The sequence below is a fragment of the Aquila chrysaetos genome, chromosome 5 (genome assembly GCF_900496995.4).
Source record: "Aquila chrysaetos chrysaetos chromosome 5, bAquChr1.4, whole genome shotgun sequence".
In the NCBI taxonomy this organism is placed as follows: domain Eukaryota; kingdom Metazoa; phylum Chordata; class Aves; order Accipitriformes; family Accipitridae; genus Aquila; species Aquila chrysaetos.
Genome location: NC_044008.1, coordinates 66354778 through 66377835, shown reverse-complemented (window position 1 = coordinate 66377835; position 23058 = coordinate 66354778). Strand labels below are relative to the sequence as shown.

General features: G+C 38.1%; 2 protein-coding genes across 7 annotated transcripts in view; both read left to right on the top strand.

The window, feature by feature from the left end:
• Positions 1 to 73: 73 nt before the first annotated feature.
• Positions 74 to 14030, top strand: FN3K (fructosamine 3 kinase). Of its 3 annotated transcripts, none has more exons than XM_041123657.1 (6): positions 74 to 877; positions 7105 to 7256; positions 8602 to 8693; positions 9921 to 10003; positions 10873 to 10995; positions 11826 to 14030. In XM_041123657.1, the coding sequence occupies exons 1-6, from the start codon at positions 719 to 721 to the stop codon at positions 12162 to 12164; spliced, it is 948 nt and encodes a 315-aa protein (XP_040979591.1). In that variant the 5' UTR covers positions 74 to 718; the 3' UTR covers positions 12165 to 14030. The 3 variants fall into 3 exon arrangements, with proteins under 3 accessions (XP_040979591.1, XP_029871618.1, XP_029871619.1); XM_030015758.2 differs by lacking the exon at positions 74 to 877 and adding an exon at positions 5768 to 6048; XM_030015759.2 differs by lacking the exon at positions 74 to 877 and adding an exon at positions 5889 to 5995.
• Positions 14031 to 15073: 1043 nt separating this feature from the next.
• Positions 15074 to 23058, top strand: part of TBCD (tubulin folding cofactor D) — a 131501-nt gene continuing 123516 nt past the window's right edge. For 2 of the 4 annotated variants that reach the window (XM_030013158.1, XM_030013155.2), the window contains exons 1-7: positions 15074 to 15196; positions 15545 to 15762; positions 19055 to 19105; positions 19299 to 19396; positions 20137 to 20238; positions 21882 to 22028; positions 22865 to 22920. In XM_030013158.1, coding sequence (XP_029869018.1) covers positions 15570 to 15762; positions 19055 to 19105; positions 19299 to 19396; positions 20137 to 20238; positions 21882 to 22028; positions 22865 to 22920 — 647 coding nt within the window. In that variant the 5' untranslated portion in view covers positions 15074 to 15196; positions 15545 to 15569. The other 2 variants (XM_030013157.2, XM_030013156.2) reach the window with 2 other exon arrangements.

Genomic DNA, 23058 nt, shown 5'->3' with positions numbered 1-23058 from the left:
GAGCTACTTGCTCTAACCTGTTAAAGGTCCCTAGTTCGTTAGACAATTATGGTCATCAAAGGTGTTGATGGGAACATGGTCACGGATTTTAATCTGGAGCAGTGTGTCACTGAATAAAATTTACATGTTGTTCAGTTACAGTATCATTTGATGTCCTATCTGTGCCTTCAAACTCTGTGTTGTACCAGCTGTTTGGATGTTGTTGATGGAATGTTATGTCCATGCCCATATCCTTATGCCATTCACCCAAACTTAATGCTGCTTAGTGCAGCTGATTGAAGAAATGCTGTGGAATTTTAGCCAGCAGTCAATCTGGTTAGATCCCTTAACTGTTTATTTCCATATGCGATCTTAATAAAGTTAGGTGTTATTTAACAAGGTCATTCTGTTGCAAATCTTCAACAAATCAGCATGTTTATTTTGCTAAAATACCTACGTACTTTTTTATCATTAGAAAGTGAAAAAGTGAGATAAAGGTGGATTTTCTGTCAGTCAGTCATAGACTTGAATGATCAATGGTAAGTCTTTAAAGATCACCTTTTCCTAATAGAACTGAATCAAAATATTTTTGTGATTGAATGAAAATTGTGTTGTTATGTAAGTTAGGTAAATAGAAACAATTGTATTTAGAGCTTTAATTTAAGGGATATTATGCTCACTTTTTCAAAGCTATTTTGTGCTGCAATTAAAAATGGAAGGGGTGTAGGGAGGAATACAGATGGAATGTAACAGTGAGCTCTACTGTACCATGGATCCCTTGGTTTTGAGTTCTTGTAGACAGCAGTTGAACCAGGGAATGGAGAAGGGGATGAACTCTTCTATTCTGAAGGCAGGCTGCTGGTGGACCCTTAAGGAGAAATTGCTGCAGTTCTATAAGGTAATTTTTGTTTTTCCCTTACGTGTTGTATAGTTCTGCACTGCTCTTAGAATTCTCCTCTTTGATCATTTTGTTGCATTGTGTGTTCTAGGCATGCCTTTGGTATTCTTTATCTCTTTCTTTACAGTTTGAAGCTAATGTGTTCTGCTTTTCCTTCTCATATATTCCTCCCTCTTGGCTCCCTCCGTACATTCTAAATCTGGCGAGCGTGTTTCCTTGTACCCATGCTCTCATTCTGTATTTCCTGGTTCTGTATTATAATTTTGCTGACTTTCCATTCCTGTTTGGACAAGGAAAAAGGATTAAAGAACCACTGAATTTTTCTTAAATATACAGTGTTCATGTATTTGTATATTGTAAAAAATTGTAATATCCTATCATGATGTTTCTAAGTCTTTTCTCAAGATGGATCACAATATATGTGTGGCATAGGTAGACTAAAGCATCTCAAGGCATTTATTTGTAATATTTTGAAAACCAGATCTCTCTATATCTTTTTTCTTAAACTAAATTTTGAAATTAATTCCTTAGAGAATTAGTTAGTGGGTTGGGATATGATTATGTGTAATTTTAATAATGTCAGCTTCTGCCTTGGAGAGGAGCTAGGGGAAGGGAGACTTGGAAATCTGGACTCGATGGTTAGGATCATAGGAAAATTCAGGTTGGGACAGACCTCAGGAGGTCACTTAGTTCAATCTCCTGCTTAAAGCAGGATGAGCTATGAGGACAGGCCAGGTTACTTAGGTCTTTGTCTGGTCTTGAAACTGTCCAAGGATGGAGGCTGCACAGCCTCTATGGGCTTGACTGTCCTAATTGTGAAAATATATCCAGTTTGAATCTCTGCAAGAATCTGTATTTTTGCTGAATTGCGTATAGTTCTTATGTACTCTGCATTTCAGTGTGATTTTTTTTGTTGTTGTTGTTTTCATTCTCATGGACTGCTGCCATCTGCAAAAACTGCCTGCAGATATGAATGTTGCACTCTAGCACTGTTTTCCTGCTTTTCATCTTCACTGCTTCATAAATACATCTGGTGATTTTAACTGATGCTGGACTGTTCTAGCAGAAGTGAAAGCAGGTGGGAAGTGGTATATAATTAGCTCGTACAGTAGGCACCAATTGTGACAAAAGATTTAATGGGAAAGTGTATTTCTGGTAACTAAGCCACACCAGAATCACAATAGCTTTATTATTTTTCTTTGTAAAGTAATATTAAATTACTTTTCAACACATTTTAAAATGAAATCTCAAAAGAATTCACTAAAATCTCCCAAGACATGGTTGATATTATATGCAGAGCTACAGCCTGTGCAGTTATGCTGAAGATCAGATCTATAGGATTAAAGGAGCTCTGAATTGTTTGTCCTTGGATAGTTCTTTACTGAGAAACTATAATTTCTGTCAAACGCAGGGAGGTTTTTATGATGGAAGGTCTTTTCTTGCTCTTGGCTTACACTGTTCTATACAGCTTCTTTGTTTTCCTGTGATTCTTTAGATACTGTTACTCCCAAAGGAGAAGTGAGCAATCTTTTTCTTCATTGGTATGCGTGGGGATATCTGTCTTCCGGACAGTCTTTGAAAACAAATAGAAGCATTTGTGAGCAAAACAAGAAGAAAAGAGCTGGGAAATGAAACAGTTACAAACTCCACTACAAGCATAGCCCTGAGGATAGGACTCAAACCAGGAGCCCAACAACACTCACATAAATAGTCCTCTGTAGTTCCTCACCATCTTCTCACATCTCACTGATGCAATTAATATTTTCCTTTGTGACCTGGCCATGGTGCTGAATTGTTTGTGGTAGGAGGATTCATTGACGTGGGTTTTTCAAGCACTCTATTCCTTTGAGCCCATCTGGGATGCATTTGAGTTGTTTTACTTCCAGTCTTTGAAATGATATTGTTCAAAGTTGCTTGACTGGAAACAATGTGAACAAAAATGTTAGGAAACCAGGCCTTTCACTTGTGCATTACTAATTAAATATCAATCCAATGTGGAAGCAAAAAGAAGGCTTTCCTATCTCTTGGCTACTATGTCAGTGATGCAATATATTTGGATTAACACAGTCCTATTTCTGGTTTAACCAAAAATAAAATGTCAGAATGCTGAAAGAAGTGTTACAGTCAGTAACTATTGGTATCTTCACTGGTAATTGCAGGACAGAAGTCCATGGCCTACTAGACTGCAAAAATTTTGGGTTCAGTAGTAATATTGTTTGTTTTGGTTTTGGGGGGCTTTTGGGTTTTTTTTTCCTTAACAGGTTAATAGAAAAATGAATTAGGGTATCTTTCACTATGCAGAAATAAGGGTACCTGCTCATTTTCATTTATTTTGTTGCCAAAAAACTTTAATCCTTTCCCCAGGTGCTCCATTGCAACCGAGGGTATGATTCCCTCCTTTCAGCAGTTGAAGAACATTGTTCTAATGGTAGGGTACTTTTCAGGGCTTCATACATCCGTCATATTAACTAACTGCCTCAAACTGTCCAAGATCTACAGGTATAATCAAGTTGTTTTGAGTGCATGTGCACTGGTTTACTGTGATTTAATGTACATGCTGAGCACTTACGCTTCAAGCTTTATTTGGTCCAGGCACAGTTGTTTGCTTTAGTAGCTGTGGCTCGCTTTCTAGGCAGAAATGCTCCATGGGAGTGTATGGACAAAATACTTAAGACTCCTACAGTAAGTGCAGACTCTACCTCTCCCCAGCATTACTTTCTGTAGCTCTATTTTGTGAATAATCTATTTTACAGTTAGTATATCAGTGATGTGATGGTGTCCTGGTTTCAGCTGGGATAGAGTTAATTTTCTTCCTAGTAGCTGGTACAGTGTGTTTTGGATTTAGTGTGAGGATAATGTTGATAACACACTGATGTTTTAGTTGTTGTTAAGTAGCACTTATCCTAACTTAAGGATTTTTCAGCTTCCCATGCTCTGCGAGCAAGCAGGTGCACAAGAAGCTGGGAGGGGAACATGGCCAGGACAGCTGACCCGAACTAGCCAAAGGGATATTCTACACCATAGAACATCATGCTCAGTATATAAACTGGGAGGAGTTGGCTGAGGGGGTGGATCGCTGCTTGGGCATTGGTCAGCGGGTGGTGAGCCAATTGCATTGTGCATCACTTGTCTTTTCTTGGGTCTAATTTCTCTCTTTTTGTTATATTCCTTTTCATTACAATTATTATTGTTATTATATTCGTATTATTATTATTTTATTGTAATTTTAGTTATTAAGCTGTTATTATCTCAACCCACGTGTTTTACTTTTTTCCCAATTCTCCTCCCCATCCCACTGGGAGCAGGGAGGAGTGAGTGGCGCTTAGTTGCTGGCTGGGGTTAAACCACGACAGACGGTTATAAAATATTACAGCTGGAATTTGTAGAAGGATTGCCAAAGCAGTCAGTGGTTACTTTAGACATACAATGCAAATGTCCAACCATGATACGTAACCTTGAATGGGGCTTCTTGCTGTTCTTGAATACTCTTCTGTATTTGAATCACTGTTTCAGATTCCAGGTCATGAGCTGCACTTTTCCAGCTTGTGCTCTTACTCTATAAGCAATGTCCTGCTTAGATAAATCTGGATGTTAGAAAAGTTCGTCCTTAGCCAGTTTGTCCCTTTGAGGTCTGCTATGTTCCAGCTCCTCTGTGTACCATAAGGAGCTATGTTCTGAGAAATACTTGTTTGAGAAATAACTTGTACTATACCGGTATTTTTCACTCCATGTAGGACTGGAAACATTTGTGAATGTAGTGAAAAGCCTACCTAAATGAAGCTAGTATTTGTCCAGTAATCATTCCTTTCTCTGTCAAAACCAAATAGCTTATATGAATCAATGCAAACAAATAGTAGTGAAAAGAGAGATAAATGCATGAAAGCACAGTGCAACAGTGGCAACAAAATCCAGAAATTCCCTGGGGAGATGGTAGGCATTGCTGCTCCAAGTGAGAACAAGAACTGCAGCCTTTTCCACAGATTGTAATGTGCTAGCAGTTGGTCATAGCCACCTAACCAAACATGTTATCTTTATACAGACATTATTAAAACAAATATTGTAGGATCTGGGTTATGATAACATGTTTTAAAGGTTTAACACTTTATACCTGAGGGCATCAGTGCACTTTGCAAGTATGAAGTGATTAAATTCAGCAATACCCAAGGGATCTTCTTTCTGTGTGTCAGATTGTGAAAGGAGATAAAAAGGTGAAATAACATCCTAAAGATCATGTTAAATCTGGAGAAGCATATGGGAACAGTATCCTAAATTTCTTTATTACCAACTTGATGCTTTTACTATGAATTTTCACTTTATAATGTCCAGCCCTGAGCACCCTACTATCTCACTGACTGGAGGGCACTTTCAGGCAATAAATCTTTTGACTGTCTCTTACAAGAGATCCAATTATGTCCCAAGAAGGGAAAGCGTTCTAAAGGTCTCAGTGATGACAACAGAACTCCAGTCCACACAAAGCAACTACAAACAGAGAAAAAAACCCACCAACCTTTCCACATATTTCTGGTGGCCGACTTATGGTCAGCAGCATGATATAATTTCATCCTTATGGACTGCGACATTGTTTTTCGTATCGTAAACAACTACAACTCGTGCGCAATTTGTATTGTTGCACTTAGACTCCCTCTAGTGGATTGGTTTAAAAATGACCGCTTCTACAATGCGGTCGCAGAGCTTAAAAAAGAAAAACGGGTCCAAACTACAAATACCAGCAGCTCTCAGCACAGTTGAGAGAGGACCCAGGACACACCTCTCAATTTTATTCTAGCAAATATTTCTAAAGATTTTTATTTTTCATGTATAGCTACAAAAGCCTATGGGAAACAAAGCATTTTGAAACATCTCTGGATTTGCCTTTTTTTTTTTTTTTTTTGGCTGCTATTTTTCTTTTTTTTATTTGGTGGGTGGCCCTTTACCTCATAGCACAGTGACAGTGAAAGAAGGACCCAAACCTTTAATCTTGTTTTGCAGTGGATTTAGCTGAAAGCAGCTGCAGCAGCCTGGAAATTACCATGGAAAAAATCCTGAAAACAGAATTGAAAACTTCCCTTCTGAAGGCGTTTGGAAGCTCGGGAGGAGGATACATTAGCCAAAGCCAAGGTTATGAAACAGACAGTGGACGAGTATTTGTTAAAATCAACCACAAACCTCAGGTTAATGCTAGCAGATATTTATCTACTAATATTATTGCATGTAGAGAGCTTTTTATTTTAAAATACCCGATTGTTAATAATTTAGAGTTCTGCATTTTTAGGCTGACTTCTAATGCAGTTTTCCTTTCAGTTTTCTTTTAAAAGCTGTAGTCTATTTTATATCAAGTATTAATGTAGGAGGTTTGGTTCATGCAAAATGAGGTGTAATGCAATGTGATAACCCTCAACAGGAATTGGCATTACAATATGTAAAAAGGGGCTTAAGTACAGAGCTGTTATTGTAGTACTCAGAGTTTGGAAAAGCCTAAAGCCGAATTTGCATTCACTGCATTCCTTTTCATGTTTCAGTTGGGAGGATAGAATAGTGGGAGGGAGGGAGGGAGGAAACAGGGTGCCAGTGCTAAAACTCATGTATTATTTTTAAAGCTACAGAGGTTTCAAACTTCCCCATTGCTTTTTGTATTTGTGGGAGTAAGATTCTTGCAATTTTTCAGGCCAAGCTCTTGACTTTTCTATTACTAAACGAATACTCAATTGCTTTTTGTAACACCACAGTGCATCAGAAATTTGCTTTATCAATATCAAACACATCCTAAAACTGCTGTGAAGAACAGCATCTTTACTTCAAAAATGCAGAATACAGGCTTCATATTTACTGTCGTCTCCATCTGGTGGCCATTGACCTGCATGGAAAGGAAAACCAGTTTAAGGATTCAATCTTTTACTTCATTTAGTAGTGGTCTTCTGTGGTTTTGAAGGAGGAGGTCTTGGGTATTATCCTCATTGTTACAGCTGTGTAGTTTGGTATCTCCATAAGCAGCTGGAAATCATGGTGAAATGTGACGTATCCTACTACCCTGGAATGAATTTGGGAAAAAAAGAAGTTGGAATTAAGGTACTCGAGTCTCCCTGTGTGGACTGAAACCTTGCTGCAGCTACATTCTTTTATCAAGATGAATTAACTCCTTGTAACTTTGTAAACAAGGCTGTTCTTTTCCAAAGTACTTGTTGCAGACATCCATAGTTTAGCCTAAGGATATTCTTATTCCTTGGCAGGCTAGAAAAATGTTTGAAGGGGAAATGGCAAGTTTGGAAGCTATTCAGAAAACCAATATTGTGAGAGTGCCTCAGCCCATTAAAATAATTGACCTACCTGGAGGAGGAGCAATGTTTGTCGTGGAGTACCTAAAGATGAAGCACCTCAACAAGTATGTCTGCACATCTCTTCTTCTTTTTACTGTGTTTTGGGGTATATTTTCTTATCTTACAGTCAGTCAGAAAACTTTGAGAAGAACCTCTCTATTCTCTCAGAGATAGAGCTTGTATCTGTCAAGATCCATGTTTGTTTGTATGTGTACATATTAAAAAAATACATATATGTATCTATATATGTGTGTGTATACACTCCTTCCGCATATTTTGCTCTTCTCTGACCCTCTACCTGCAATAGAAATGGCATGCTATTGCTAGCCTAGAGCTTTGTATGCTGGTCCACATGTGCTGAGATGCTACTAAAGTGAATGTGATAATGGCTGAGTTTAGCCCATCTTTCCCTCATGAGATTTTTCATTTGAGTTTCCTTTCCCAGCTTGTCAGTTTTCTTTAAACTTGTAGGCTTCTTATGTCTTTGAAACCTCTGCTTCTCTAAGTATAATCTTCAAGTATGATTGAAGTCAATCAACAAGGTCAAAGGCACTAGGGTGAGGAAGAACTAAATAGATGGATAACATTAAGTTCCATTTCATCCACCAACCAACCTGAATATGGAATTCAGGAGTCATAGGCTCCTGAACATAGGCTTTCAGGAGTTAACTGCTTCATTCTGGGCCTCTATGGGAACACAGTAATGCCTGTGGCTCTTCTGGCAGTTTGTCCAACCTATCTATTTTTACTGGGAGAATAATGACAATTCCACAGCCTCCCCAAACAGTCCATTCCAATCCATCCCACTGTTCCTAGGAAAGATTTTTCTAATGTCTAACCTCGGTCCTCTTGGCTGCAATTTTAAACCCATTATTTCCTACACATTCTGGACGTGGAGAAGAAATTAGTTTCCATCCTTGCAGTTCCTGTTCAGATATCTGTGCAATATTTTAACTGTTTTTTAGTTGTCTGTCTTCTGCATTAAGCAATCTCAACTCAATCCTTGCCTATGGCTTCTTTTTAGACTTATTATTCTTATTGCTGTTCAGCTGATCTCAAAGTATGAGGCCCAAAAGTAGATACCATGTTCTATTCTCTGCTTACTAATGTGGAGCTGATAAGGAGGATTGCTTGATCCTTCTGCACTCTATGCTCCTGTTTATACAACCTTGTGTTCTGTTTACCTTTCTTGCAAGAGCATTGACTTACGTTCTTTTTATTATCTGTTACAACCCATTTCTTCAGAGTTGTTGTCTAGTCATTTGCTCCCTGTTACATACTTGAGAACTTGATTAAGGTTCTATATTTGCCAAAAATTTACTTGGTCATATTTAATTGAGATTCTTTTTTCCCTGTAATATTTCATTCACTTGTCTTGTTTCAGTTTCGTTTTGTTTTTTGATCCTACAGATATTCTTCAAAGCTTGGAGAGCAGATAGCAGATCTTCATCTTTATAACCAGAAACTTGGAGAGAAATTGAGAAAGGAGGGAAACACAATTGGTAGAGTATTGATATCATGTACTAAACAAAAAATGAAGTAATTCATTTGGCTGTGGTACAATATTGCATTATAATTTTAATGATAAGTAAATTCAATACTGGGACACTGTTTCATGAGGTATGTCCCTCCTGTCCCTATGCCACACTTGTAAAATGTACGTGATATACACAGGAGCTGTAACTACTATTATAATTTCTAAACATATTATTTTAACCTTGACAAAACGAAATTAATTTATTTTTAATTTTTCATTTTGTATATATTTTGTTGTATAATATTATGCAGATACTGAATTTTAGTAAGAAATAGTGCTAATATTTGATAGTTAGAGTTTTCAACATTTCATAAGTCAAATTGTAAATTTGGACTAGTTTTCTTTTTCAGTGTCAGTTAAACCTTTCAGCCTCATCTACCATCAATCTCCTAAAATGTTTTTGACCTTACAGACAACCTCTTTTTTTGTTTACTGTTGGTTTAGACAATTAGCTTATTACAGAATATGGTCCCAGATAGTAAACACATAATTAAGTTCCCCTTTAAAGGTGTTGGGGATTACATTTTTGAACTCAAATATGTAGCAAAATATACAACAATTGCTGCTCCTTGGAGATAGCTAATTCAGCAGTGTAAGGTCATGATCCAGTTCCTGTTGACTTCAATGAAAACACCTTCCATCATTGTTTGGAAAGTGGATTAAGGCATAAACGGGGAGGAAAAAAAAAAAAGGAAGCTGTACAACAAATTATTCTTCTAGAGTTGTTGGTATTAAAATGTGAACCACCAGTCTGTTTCTGTGTCTTTCCCATGACTTCAGGGATGGACCGGATTCGAGACTTAGTGCTGGACATATTATAATCCATTATTTTTGAGTGAAGACCAAATTACTAGCAGGCCACAAATAATCTATGAATCAAAAATAAGCAAAGTTTAATGACAACATGTTCAAGTGTCAGAACAGTAGCTTGCCAATCTGGTATCTGGACTCTGTTCCTGAATGTCTAACTCATTTATCCAAAGAAAAGTCACTAACTGTGATTAATTGTGTCTCCATTTCCATTCAGTATTTTCAAGTTTAAGAGACTTCTGTCCATCTTTAGAGAGGGTTGTGAACATGAAATAAGTGCTTAAATTTATTTTGTATGCCTAATCTCTGAAATCTAGTTCTGTGTTTGCAATCTTTACTGTGTAAGGATCTCAAAACTCCCAATATTTTTTTTGTTTCTTAGGTAAAGGAGCAGGTCACTCTGAGTCTCAGTATGTGGATAAGTTTGGATTCCATACAGCCACTTGCTGTGGTTATATACCACAGGTATGTTCCATGCCTGTGAAAGCTAACATGCACTCATATGGTTCTATAAATTCCTTATGCAAAAGCTTGTTTCATTATGATCACAGTTCTGCTTTCACTGTTTCATTCTGACCTGATAGTGAAGGGAATATGATCACTATTCAGCGTGTGTGACTTGCTACAATGCATGTAGACACACTGAATCAAATAAGAATTTGAAATTATGTGGTGGTTCTTTAGCTTGGTGATACCTAATAAATAAGTATCTCTTCAGATACCATGTCTTGGTTTTGTTTTTCTAAACCCATACTATATGGATCTTAAATGGCAAAACCCACTGCTTTTAGAGAGCCTCATCATGTAACACATCACAGAAGACATTGGAAAGGGCTCTCAGAGAAAAATCAGTCATTTGCTGGCTCTGCACATGGTAGAATTTCATTCTGCTATTTAACCAAATGAACTTTCAATGTCTCAAACTCTTTGCTACAAGTACAACTTTTCATCAACTTAGAAACACATTACCCAATAAAAATGAACGAATACTTTTGCATTTCCAAAGATTTTTGGAATATAATATGGAACAACTGAAATGATCTCACAGAAACTCTTCCTCTAAAATACATTAAGAAAATTTGAATGAATGGAAACAGCCAGAACCTCAACTTAGATCTCATGTTAAAGAAAGCCCTACCTAAGCATGGAAGAGAGCATCACTCCCAAAAGAACAATCAATGAAATCTCTAATAACACTGTGCGTAGGTCATACTAACATTGTCTAGGCCATTGTGTCAGCATTGAACATTTTAACTTGATATCTATTTATTATTAATGCTGACCATGTATATGTTAAAATTGTTTATTACGAACCTCTCTATCATATTTTCTAGGTGAATGAATGGCAGAGTGATTGGCCTTCGTTCTTCATTCGTCACCGACTCCAAGCTCAGTTGGATTTGATTGAAAAAGATTATGGAGACAGAGAAGCCAGAGAACTTTGGTCACAGCTAAAAGTATGAACCATGTCTTAAATGTGATATTTAGAATATTAGAAAATATGTATCACTGGAATTTGAAAAGTGTTTTACAAGAGATTTACATAGCTTTTAATGAACAGTAGTAACTGGACTAGCTTCACAGCTGGTCCAGCAACATTGTCAGCTGAAAAGAATTCATGTTGCTCTTTCAGTTTTTTAATAGAAAGATAGAAAATAAACCTGTAGTTCAGCACTGAAATTTATTTCTTAGAATCCAGCTAATAACAATAAGATGGTAAATCCTATCTAAGAACTTGATGTTACAAAGTAGGGAAGATTCTGCTGCCCAGGCAGATTTTTTTTTTTTTTTTTTTTTTTTTTTTTAATTGGCCCAGGCTTACAGCTGAGACCGTGGTTCAGGTCACACTCCAGGCAGTACTTAGGAAACAGCCAGGAATTTATTTCTCTGCAAGCTCTACATCACAAATTTGTTCCTTAATTCTGGTTAATTGGTACAGATGTTTACTGCTGCTGTTTTTGCTACTGAAACCTTTTAATTTAAATGAAATTTATATTTCTTGTGACAGCCAACACTATCCATGTCTAGAAACAATACATTAATACTAGATGTTAATAAGAGACTGTGAATTAAATGATTTGGTAAGCTTTGTCAAGAACAATCAAGAACATTTATTACTGGCTTACAGTTCAGGTTTATGCTTGTAGCCATCAACCTCAAAAGCACTCAATGAGGACTGAAAACAGGCAGTATTTGACCAGCTTAGTCATATACTACAGTGATTTATTTAATTTAATATTTTTCTCAAAACTCTTTAATTGTTATGTGTTTGTTCATGCTTTTTCAGCTAAAGATTCCTGAAATGTTCTGTGATGTAGAAATTGTTCCTGCTCTCCTGCATGGGGACCTGTGGGCAGGAAATGTGGCTGAGGACGACTCTGGGCCAATTATCTTTGACCCTGCTTCCTTCTATGGCCATTCAGAATTTGAACTGGCCATTGCTGGAATGTTTGGTGGGTTTAGCAGCTCTTTTTTCTCTGCCTATCACAGTAAAATACCCAAAGCTCCAGGATTTGAGAAACGGAACAAATTGTATCAGCTCTTTAATTACATAAACCACTGGAACCATTTTGGGACGGGGTACAGGGGATCTACCCTAAATGTAATGAGAAAGCTTCTGAAGTAACCAGGTAGGTTTGAGAAATTCTGACATAGTCCCTTAGTAATGAACAGCCCCTGGCTATCAGAAGTAATTAGGAACTAAAACTAGGAATTAATGTTGATGGTAAAACACCTGACATGTAAAAGGCTTAGTACACTTTTGAGCCTCACTAAATGTTAAGAGTGATTGTGTAATTTTTAACTTATACACTAGTTTACTAGCACAGATTCATACCCTGCTGAAGGAAAGGACTGCATTGTTTGGGAAGACTCCACTAGGCTGGAAAAATAGCATGACAGTAGCCTAACCTTACTCTCTGTAGAGAGTCTCACTTCATAGCTGCTGCGTTTCCAAAGTTGTTTGCATCCTGCCACTTCTGTTGCTGCTCTATCAGCAGTTCATTACTGAGATCTACTGTTGTGGGATTGTGGTGCTGGAAGTAGTAACTAGTTCCTTACGTCTCCCTTTTTTGTTATGTTTTAGTTTTCTGTCTCTGTTTCCATGCCCTTTCCCATTTATATTTCTGTTGTCTTTCCTTTCCCATGTTAAGTGTCCTAATCCAAAATTTAAATCAGATTCTATGAATCTGAAAATGAAAACATTCTCTTTTTGATTTAAGGAGTAGACAAGGCCCTTTGGACTGCACTTGGCAAGCATATGTAATTAATAACATTTCTAATATTTATTTTAATTTAATGTAATTTACTTACATGCTTTTGTTTTTCTCTTGCTATGAGAAATTAAATTACAGTGGTATTTCGGAAAAAGGATGTCTGTAGTTCCTTGGTAATTAAGTGTATGGTCAGAAAGTGGGTTGTTACCACACAAGTTTGATAATAACATGTCATAGTTTTAGTATGATACTTGTCACAGATGGAGTGATGCACTTCACTCATAAGAGAGAAGTAGCAGTATGTTTATTGATATAAAACAGTGATTTATTGATAATAGCATATCTTAGTTTTAGTATGATATTTTAGTGCGCTATGCTATGATAGTAACATTTAAATAGCTTTTTACAAAGAGAGCAAAAAGTGGGAGGGAGGCTTAGTGTCTTGATGACAAGAAAGCATCTGTTCCTGCTGTGTTGGTTGGTGCTTGATGTATTTTCAATTTTAGAAAATAATGTACAGTAGGCAAAGCTAATCTGTTCTGCCACTGCTGGATTATTGAAGGAACAGTGTCAAATTAGATGGCTTTATCATGTTTTTTAATATTCCTAACTCCTTTATTTTTACAGAAAACATAGGCAATGAGAATTTGGGGAGAAAACTGTGCAACAATGATACTGGCATACAATGTGAGCTAGAGTACATTAGCAGATCGGTGGGTTTTTTAATGCAAGAAAGTGGTAAAGAAAGTAAATGTAAGTGCAGTCCAATGAATGCTTATGTTAATCAGAGGATTTGAATAAGAATTACCAAACTTATGTATTTAGGCTTCAGACAGTTGTCATGACCAATACATAAAATACTATATTCAAAAATGCTCAAATATGTTTAGACTTTTTTTTCAACTTTAAATGGCTGTGCTATAAAGATTTCATAAAATTTAAAGTTAGATGTTGTCATTGATACGATTTCAAAAATGCATTTCATTCTCTGTAAATATAATACAAATAGTTAAAATTTTTTACTTCCTTTGAATTTGGGCTACAATTAGGGGAAGTTGTCACGGTGTGGTTATAACACTTAATACAATTATTACAGTGCAGAAGTGGAATAATAGAGTTAGAATACAGTTGAAATCGTAGCTGATAGCTAGAAGATCCAGGTCTGAGAAAACAGCAAAGTGCATGCATACTAGTATTTATTAATGTTAACAAAAATACATGTATTACATTGGAAAGTACATGTGAACTTCTTAAATAAAACATTTGCCTTGCAGAAACTACGTGTTTGCTGTACCTGCATTTTGTGATTGTGGTTTGCTTTAACGATTTTGAGCCTGAAGATGAGGGTGTGGATGGAGTTTCTGGATCCTGGGAAAGAGAAGTTACCTGTCCTAATGTTCTGACCAGACTGAAGTGTCTCTCTCAATTTCCTTTATAATCAATGGAGTGGAATGAGCACCTCTGGTGACTCCTCTCACCCTGAGCACCCATTTTAGTGTGTCAGCTGGTCTGATCTTTCAGGTTTATTTTCTATTAAGTAAAAAGGTAACCTGAGGTGACTTAGTCAATGTCTACTTGAAACCCCGACTTTAGTTTCCCAGCGTTGGCGATGTGTCAAGAGAGAAGTGGAAAACTAGCACTGTTATCTGGTAAAATATAAAGCGTGTGAGAAAAGCAGCGTGGATGGAGATGTGGTATGTCTTGGGCTGAAATGCGACAGAGTATCTTCCTGAGAAAGCTAACGGGAAGGAATCTGGCATGAGCGATAGTAAGTGCTGTGAGGGGGCAGCCATTTGTTTGAGCCTGCCCACTTGCTTACCTTCCCTTTTTTCTGTAGCTGTAGCTTTCAGCATTGAAACCTTGTTGCCAGAATTTTACGAGATTTAGGTAACGAATTTAACCATATAATTCAATGTTTTGGCGTGGGTAGGGTAAGCAATGGAGGAGGTAATGGAGAACGGCGTAACCCAGATGCCTTCCGCGCACACCTGTGGCAACCCGCGCAGAACGACGCGAGAGGCAGATTCAGGACGGTTCTTCCCGGCATGAGAGAGTTTCTGTGCGCGGCGGCCTACCAGAGACGCGGCCAGAGCAGGACAGAGCCTGCGCCGCGGCCGAGATGAAGAGGGGCGTTTCCCAGCTGACTGAAGAAACGCCAGCCACGGGCTCCCCGGGCCCGGCAGGCCAGAGGATCCCAAATAAACGCCGGGACCCGCCTGCTCTCCCCGAAGGACGCGCCCGCCGCCCCCGCCCCGCCCCGGCCAGGCCGTCCTCTCAGCCCGCCCGCCCGCCCGCCCTGCGGCAGCGGGGCGGAGCCGAGCCGCGCGCGGGAGCGCAGCCGTCTCTGCATCCTTTCGTCCCGCGCGGCGCCCCGTAGGCGGGAGGTTGCGCCCGGCGGCGCGCGCGGGGCAGGCTCCCGGGGAGCGCAGCGGCGGTTGCCGGGGTAATGCGCGCGGGAGCTGCCGGGTCGTGTCGGGGCGGGGGCTGAGGGCCTCGCTCGCCGTCCCCGGTGCTGTCGCCGGCGTCTGCGCCGCCTTCGAGAGCCGCCCGCTGTGTGGGACGGCTGGGGAGGCAGGGTAGGGCCGGGCCTCCGCTCCGCGGCGGCCGCCGGGGAGGGGCGCGGTGGGCCGCATGGCGGCGGGCGGGGCGTGTGTGAGGAGCGGCGGTGTCGCCTGAGGGACCGCCCGAGCGGCTGCGGGGAGGGGTCGCCTTTGCCTCGCGTCCCCTGCTCCGCGCCCGGCGGGAGGGATGGCGTGACCCGCCGGCTGTTAACTCTGCCCGGCTGTTGCAGGGAGCGCTGACGGCCGGCCTCGGGCATGGCTTTGGGCGAGATGGATGGAGCGGCGTCGGAGCCAGAGGAAGGCGGGAGCCAGGAGCCGGGTGTCATCTCCGCCAGAAATATCCTGGAGAGCTTCACAGAGAGTCAGGAGGTCGGGGGGCTCATCGGTAACCTGAAGGGAGTCTTTGGGGATCTGGTGACTCGAGAAATGACGGTGGAAAAATTCATAGGTAAGCACGTCATCCAAAGGGAGTGTGTTTTTGTATTGCTTAAAGGAACTTCTTACCAAAAAAAGTACTAAACCGTTAATTTTGGATTAGTGATAGTGCTGGAACTTTATCAACAGGTAGTTTAGATTTATTTTTTTACTGGTTTTGTTTGCCAGATGTATATTCCATTATTTTGTAGTATTTAACTACATTCTGACCCATGTTTAGCCTCCACTTTCCTATTCAAATGTGGGCAATAATTTAGTTAAGGTCTGTACGTCTGTCAAATAAAGCCAGTTTTGTACCTAATTACTTGTTCAAAATGCATACATTTGGAGCTTTAAAGTGGTAATTTCATATTTTTACTCTTATATTTCATAGGAAATATGAAGGGCAGCTGAATCCATGCAGATCATGTAATTGTTTCTGAGTGGAGGCAACTTAGATCTGACTTAGTAACTGAGCTTTTGTGCCATATAATGACAGCTGTTCTGCTTCTAGACCTCAGCTGAATATAGAAGTGGTATAATTACCTGCATGTAGCAGTGTCCTAGGTAATTAGCCTGTTACAATGCACATCTGTGTATTGGATCCAATATTCTGACCAGATGATTTGCAAAAGTTTCTTATATTTACAGATCAACTTAAGTGGACTAGTATTTTGCAAGTACTTTTGCAAAAATAGTGAAATTGCAAAAATTTACAGTCAAAATATTGATCCAGTGTCTGTGTTTTTGACAAAAAGAAACTAGGTAGGCAAACAATAAACCAGAAAACCTAGAATTTGGAAGTCTGACTCTGCATAAGTTACTTGGTAGTATTATACTCGATTGACTTAACTGACTGTTCCATCTGAGGAGGTTAATGGTGACCATGTAGCTGTTCAGAAAAACGTAGCAAGAACATTAATATTTGTGTTGATCGTTTAGTATCACAGGTAAAATGGTAGACTTTGATGGGATAGAAAAGCCATTACTGAAAAAATCTCAGTGTCTGAAAGGCCATCATCTCCTCCAACCAATCATCTTGCTATGCCTCTCTTGTCTTTCATATCATATATACTGTCTCTGTGTATTTGAATTGTGTTGATGAACTTTCTGAACGCATATCATTGTCCAGTAAATAGAGTTTCAATATACTTAAAACTGATAGGTACTGTACATGTTGTTCAGTATTCAGTTATGATATTTAGTGTCATAAGGTATCATTTGATCCTTCTTGAGCAAAATGTCCCAAATAGGGTAACAGGCCAAATGTGTGGGATATAACATTGAAGCTTAGGGAATACCTTTAATGTGTATGCGGATAACACATTAATCATCAGTTACAGAGGATTTTAACACAGGTCACCAAAGCATTCACAAAAATATATGATGCTCATTTTTTTGTGAACTGTTAGAAACAGAAGTTTGGAAGATAGTTTAATCTGCAACTATAATTTTGTAGGAAAATTTAGGAAGATCTTTTTTTGAATAATAGTATTAAAAGAACTTTTTTTCAATTCATTCTCTTCAGCATTTAGATTTAGGGTTTTATTTTAGATTGCCAGACTGCGATCTGGGAAAACAATTTGGCAAGATAAGGAATTTGCTGTTAAATTCCACTTCTGCTTGAGAGCTATTGCTGTGAGTGTTGATGGAATTTACTGTATTCACTAGCTCTGTTATTTGTACGCAGCTTAAGGTATCATTAATTACAATGGGAAGTTAGTGATGATTAGGAGCTCAGGCTTCCCTCTTGATAGGAGACAGCACTGTGGTATCCCAGTGGAATTGCACAAGTTACTGCAAGGATACTGTTGGACTGGCTGGTGTCTTGAAAGTGGTTGTGCAGTGTCATCCACTGCTCAACTACAGCAGTGTTGAAGTTGAATTATGTCTTAAATCCTTAAATCCTAAAGTGTTGATGTGACAAGCGGAGAAGAGGGATAGAGAGCAAAATTGTTTGAGAGAGAAACAAGGAAGAGGAGCAGTTAAGAAGGTATTTTAGTTTTCTGATTAAAAAGCTGTTTTCTGACCAAATATTTAAAATGACCCTGACAATCTCCAGCACAATACTGGATCACTTGATGATCTCTTCTGAAGTCCACCTTTCATTTCTGTAGCTGCTTTTCATTGATTCTAGGTTTAAATCAAAATGCTTTTGTTTCTAAAAACTGTGGCAAGTTTTTTGTATTTTTTTTTTCAATATTCAATTTCAATTTTTCTTTCCCTAAGTCAATTCCCAAAGGGAAGATAAGATATTACTGGCAGCAAGATAAAGTAAGTAATGTGAAAAGTTTTGAGGAGCACAGATAGTAATAGCTACAGTTTGTATTTATCCAGGTTAAAGTTTGTCAAGGATTCTTTGTTCTTTGCTGAATAATTTCCTGTGTTCTATTTAAAAATAAAAAACTAGCTCTGAGAATTGTGAAGAGCACCTTCACTTCCAAAGTAGTACTATGTTGGGTTTTTTTCTGCTATAGTCAGGTAGCTCAAAAGAAAGAGATAAGAATTATGCAATGCCTATAGCCTGTCTCAGTACAGATCCTCAGTGGTGGAACTATATCTTTAAATATGTTCCAGGCATGGGAAGGAAGATGGCCTTGTGGTGAAACCCAGTGTGTCCAGGGAGAATTTCCCCATGGCTGTATTAGCCTCAGGGTTGGAAAAGTGTCATGCTACTACACTTCTTGACGTTGAGATATCTTTGTGCATGTGTTTTTGAAGACAATCGGTAATTTGACATGCTAACAAATAGAACAGTGGGATTCCGTATGTTAATGAAGATGATGTGAACAGCAAGGCAGAAAGGTGTAAAGCAGCATTCTACTTGCTGTGTGCGTAGGAGTGCAGTGTAAAGCTGGTACAGCTGGAGCAGCTACAGTCTGCTGTATATATTAAGTCTCTGTAAATAGTGGTTTAATGTTGTCCTCTGTTTGCAGAGTTCCATCAGAAATGGTGCGCTGGTAAGTTGTGCTTAGGAAAGGAGAGCCACAAAGTGCTCTGCAGTGAAGGACAGCAACAAACTGAGTGATTGCTTGTTTCATCTAGCTGTGAGATTTGTCCGCGGTAACTTGAGAGACTCCTGGAAGGGAGTTTATGATTCAATGTAGGTAAATGATTGCACTACAGAAGTGGACAGACTATATTTTTAGTTACTTCTCTGTAGTTTTCTTACTTTTTGATCTTGCTTACAGGTGGTGGCAGCACTTAGCTCAAGGATACTGAAATCTTATGCTAAAGCTGTCTAGAATCGGGGTGTATCTCACAATTAATGCCTGTAAAGAGCCTTTAATTTGACTAGCTTATTACAGATATATTTTCCTTTTCAGGTATAATGGACAAGTACCAGGAGCAACCTCACTTGTTGGATCGCCACTTAGGTAGGAATGTCATCTTTAAATAATTTTTGTGTATATACTTGAAAATCTGTTGAACTAGAGGGTTCATATTTGCATTACAAGATTGCTGTGGTTGATATTACTTATATGACTACTATCTCCCTCTTTGTTATTACAAGTATGAGAAACTGTAAGCTAACTGCATGTCGTTTCACTTTTCCTATCCTTTCATTAGATTGGATGATGAATTCATTGTTGGCTATAGTACGGGACAATGGATCTCCTCCCCCACTAGTTCATCTGGCTTTTAAATTTCTTTACATCATCACAAAGGTAAAAAACTCCAAGTTTAATATTCTGTAACTGAAATGTGTAAGTTCCCAATATTTTCTTTGTTGTTTAAGTAACTTAAAAAAATTTTACCTTTTCAAAAATAGTAAAATAAGTAAATAAATTCTTGTCTAAGTAATGTGATGAAATGTTTTAAACTGTACTGTGAAAGATTAGATCTCTTTTTTATCATTTTCATGATACTTATTTAATGAAACAGAGTAGTAAAAATCGAAGTCTGAATGCAAAAAAAAATTGCAGACATTGAGACAGTGATAAAACAAGAGTCATAATGCTAAACAGAAGAGTAAAGTATGATGAAGAATTAGATGGATTGCGGAATTTCCATCTGAGCATAAGAAAATATTTTTTGCATGTGAGGGCTGACCACTGGAGTAGATTGCTCAGAGAGGCTGTGGAGTCCCCTTCCCTGGAGATGCTGAATACCCTACTGGACATGATCCTGGTCAGCCCTCTGTGGGTGACAGTGCTTTAGCAGGAGAGTTGGACTAGACAATCTTCAGAGGTCCCTTGTTTTAAAGTTAAAGCATTATCATTCCATTAATTCTTAATAAGTTTGTAAACCCACAAAAATCTCAAGGTATTTAAGAGCTTAATTCATATCCCTACTGTTCTTATTATATGAGGTTCCTACACAAGAAGCTTCTCAAAGGGTCTTTCCTTTTTCCTCAGTACTTGACAGTGCCAGATCGCTTAGTAAATTTTGAAACTTTCTGTTTTAGGTGAGAGGGTACAAACGTTTCCTCCCACTGTTTCCTCATGAAGTAGGTGATCTACAGCCTGTTTTGGATATGCTTGTAGACCAGAATCCAAAAGATTCTGAGGTGAGAACTTACGTACTTTTTAACTTTTATGTCTCCAGCAGAAAAAGCTAATGAACAGTATAAGAAAAAAATCTGGAAGAAAGTGTATAAAGCAGTGATACACCCTGTCCGGTGTTAACCAAACATCTGAATTTAGTATGAAAGTCATCTTGTCAGAAGAGAAATGTCTTATTGAAGGAGGGGTCTTGTGTTTTTCTTTCATGGGATATGATCTAAGGATTTAGAAGCGATGGCGGTAGTGGTGCAAGTAAAATCTTTAACCACTCATATAAGGGAACAAATTAATTGAAACAACAGTAATAAGAAAGGCAGTGAAAGATACTGAACTTCTAAGAGGAGTAACTGAAAAATTCCCTACCTGCTATGCATATCATTAACGGTCATGTTAATTTAGCTTGAAGTCATAAAAGTAAAATCACAGGAAATGGAGTGTTTAGGTTTTATGTATTTATTCCTATTTCTTAATGTAAAGAGGATGTTTTTTAAACCTTTTGGTTTTGTCAAAGTTGGTATGAGAACTTCTATTTTGATGAGGAAATCAAGACAATAGTTAATTTTCCTTGTTTAATTTTGTGAAGTGTTTTATTCTTCCCCAACCCCCCAATAACAATCTTCAGATCTGTGAGGTTTGGTGGGTTTTTTTCCTTCCTTTTCTTTTGAAAGGAGGGAGGTGAAGACTGGAGAAAATTGCACAGTTATGGCATAAGGCATGAATCGCTTGGCCTTTTGATAATATATTCCTGGGTGTGGAAGAACAACACAGAATTTCAGATTTTTTTCCACCTGTTTGCAATTTGAAAAACTGTGACATCACTTCATTAGTGTCCTGATTTAAAGTTTTATTTGGCTGGAAATGTTCTGGGCAAGAGCTCTGATTTGAAAAAATATTTATGCAAAGACTTTTTAAGCATGGATTGAGATCATAGAATCATAGAATGTCTTGAGTTGGAAGGGACACATAAGGATCATCAAGTATAACCCCAAGATACCATAGTTCATATTCTTACATTTTTTAGTAAGGAAAAATAAGAATTCTAGAGGGCTTATTAAGATAGATGAATTTTAAGAGAGAACATCATCTATTATAAATAACAAAAATCATGGATGTGAAGACAATAATTGTATTGCTGCTTTAAATTAAAATAATTTTTTTAATAAACATCAATTCTGACCATTTTGCTGCTGTTGCAGATGTACAGCTTTAAAGCTTCTAAAAGTTTCTTCTTGTTTGTCTGTCTCTCAAAACACATCTAAAGTTGTTTCAGTAAACCCATGAAACCAATGCATAAGAAATTAGGAAGAAGAACATATTTCTCATATTTGTAACTGGAGGCACAAATAGGCTGAGGGAAGGAGAAAACACAAAAATGGCAACATGCAGTTTTCCTTTGGGAAGGAAATAAACTTGCCTAGATTTCAGATTCAGAAGGTAGGGTCCATTAATTTTGTTACAGTTTTCCTGTTTGGAATTGCTGGTAGTTCTGTCTCCTTTGGTGTTTCAGAGCATTCAGGTTCGGAGTTTTCTCTTCATCATCTTATGTTGAAAGTTCCTTGGAGCTACTGGATAGTTTATGCTCCATGCACTTTGTTGGAATATGTTCCAGAAAATGGAGTGCATATGTTGTTTTACCATTCTTTTCCAGACTTGGGAAAGTCGTTATATGCTTTTATTATGGCTCTCCATGATATGCTTGATTCCTTTTGATCTGGCCCGTTTTGATGGAAATATTATTTCTGAGGAAGGGCATGCTCGTATGCCAACAATGGATCGCATACTTAAAATAGCAAAAGTAAGTATAATACATCTTGTAATACTTTGAAACCTGTGATATTTTTCTTAGGCTTAATCTTTCAATATATAATAAATTATTGTCTTTTCAGAATATTATTTAAGCCCATGTTTTCTGTATCTAATTTGTAAGAATTTCTTCATAGTTTTGGAATCTTCAAGTATGTCCTTTGCTGCTTTAGTGTCAGATGAGACAGTTTATTACTTCAGGGAAAACAAACAACAGTCTTATTTTATGACTGTCTGATATGAATGCATGCCTTGATTACGTTAACAGCTTTTAGCATTTGAAAATACTAGCTAGCTTTTTTGGAAAACCAAGTTTGATTTATATAGGAAATTAGCATTCAATGAGGACGAGTAACATTGGAAGCTATGACTGCATGAAGAATTTTCAACGAAGGTAGTAAAGTTTCATGAGGTGTAAGCCGAAGTGGCTAACTTGTCATCCCTTTAAAATAAAAATAAACAACACCATCCCCAAAATACCCTGCACAGCTTATGCTTTTTACACTTGCAGCACTTAGTGGCTTATCACTTGTAGGCATGTAGTAGCACAAATATGACTGTAAGTGAATGTTTCAGTAAAGGTAAACTTGCTTTGAAAGACACTAGAAGGGAGACTTTGTTGTCTGAGATATGGTTGTTAAATGGGAAATTTTGGGATGGGAAAAATGGGATCTTAAGCTCAGTTTGTAATCATAATAACGTTTGTAATCATAATAACGTTTGTAATCATAAGTATTAAGTAGTATATCCATGTACAGAGTTGTTATGTAGTTTTTATTAAATCTAAATGTATGAATTCTTTTACAGTTAGTTTTCTTTTACCTTTAGTGTTACTTGGTTGTCAGTGATAAGGCTCGAGATGCAGCTGCTGTACTGGTTTCAAAGTAAGTCTCTTTTGTGCTTCTTGGCAGAAACGAAAAAAGTTAGCTCCCATTTCTCCTGCCGTTTTTTAGTCTGACATGCTACTAATGACAGCGTTGGGAGGACTGGAAGTTGCCAACTGTATGTGGGATGTTAAATTT

What these genes read in the sequence shown, in the direction of transcription:
- FN3K (XM_041123657.1), top strand. Translation starts at nt 719, where the DNA reads ATGGAATGTAACAGTGAGCTCTACTGTACCATGGATCCCTTGGTTTTG. An exon ending in AATTGCTGCAGTTCTATAAG is followed by an intron (nt 878 to 7,104) that starts GTAATTTTTGTT and finishes ATTCCTTGGCAG; the next exon opens with GCTAGAAAAATGTTTGAAGG. An exon ending in AAAGGAGGGAAACACAATTG is followed by an intron (nt 8,694 to 9,920) that starts GTAGAGTATTGA and finishes TTTGTTTCTTAG; the next exon opens with GTAAAGGAGCAGGTCACTCT.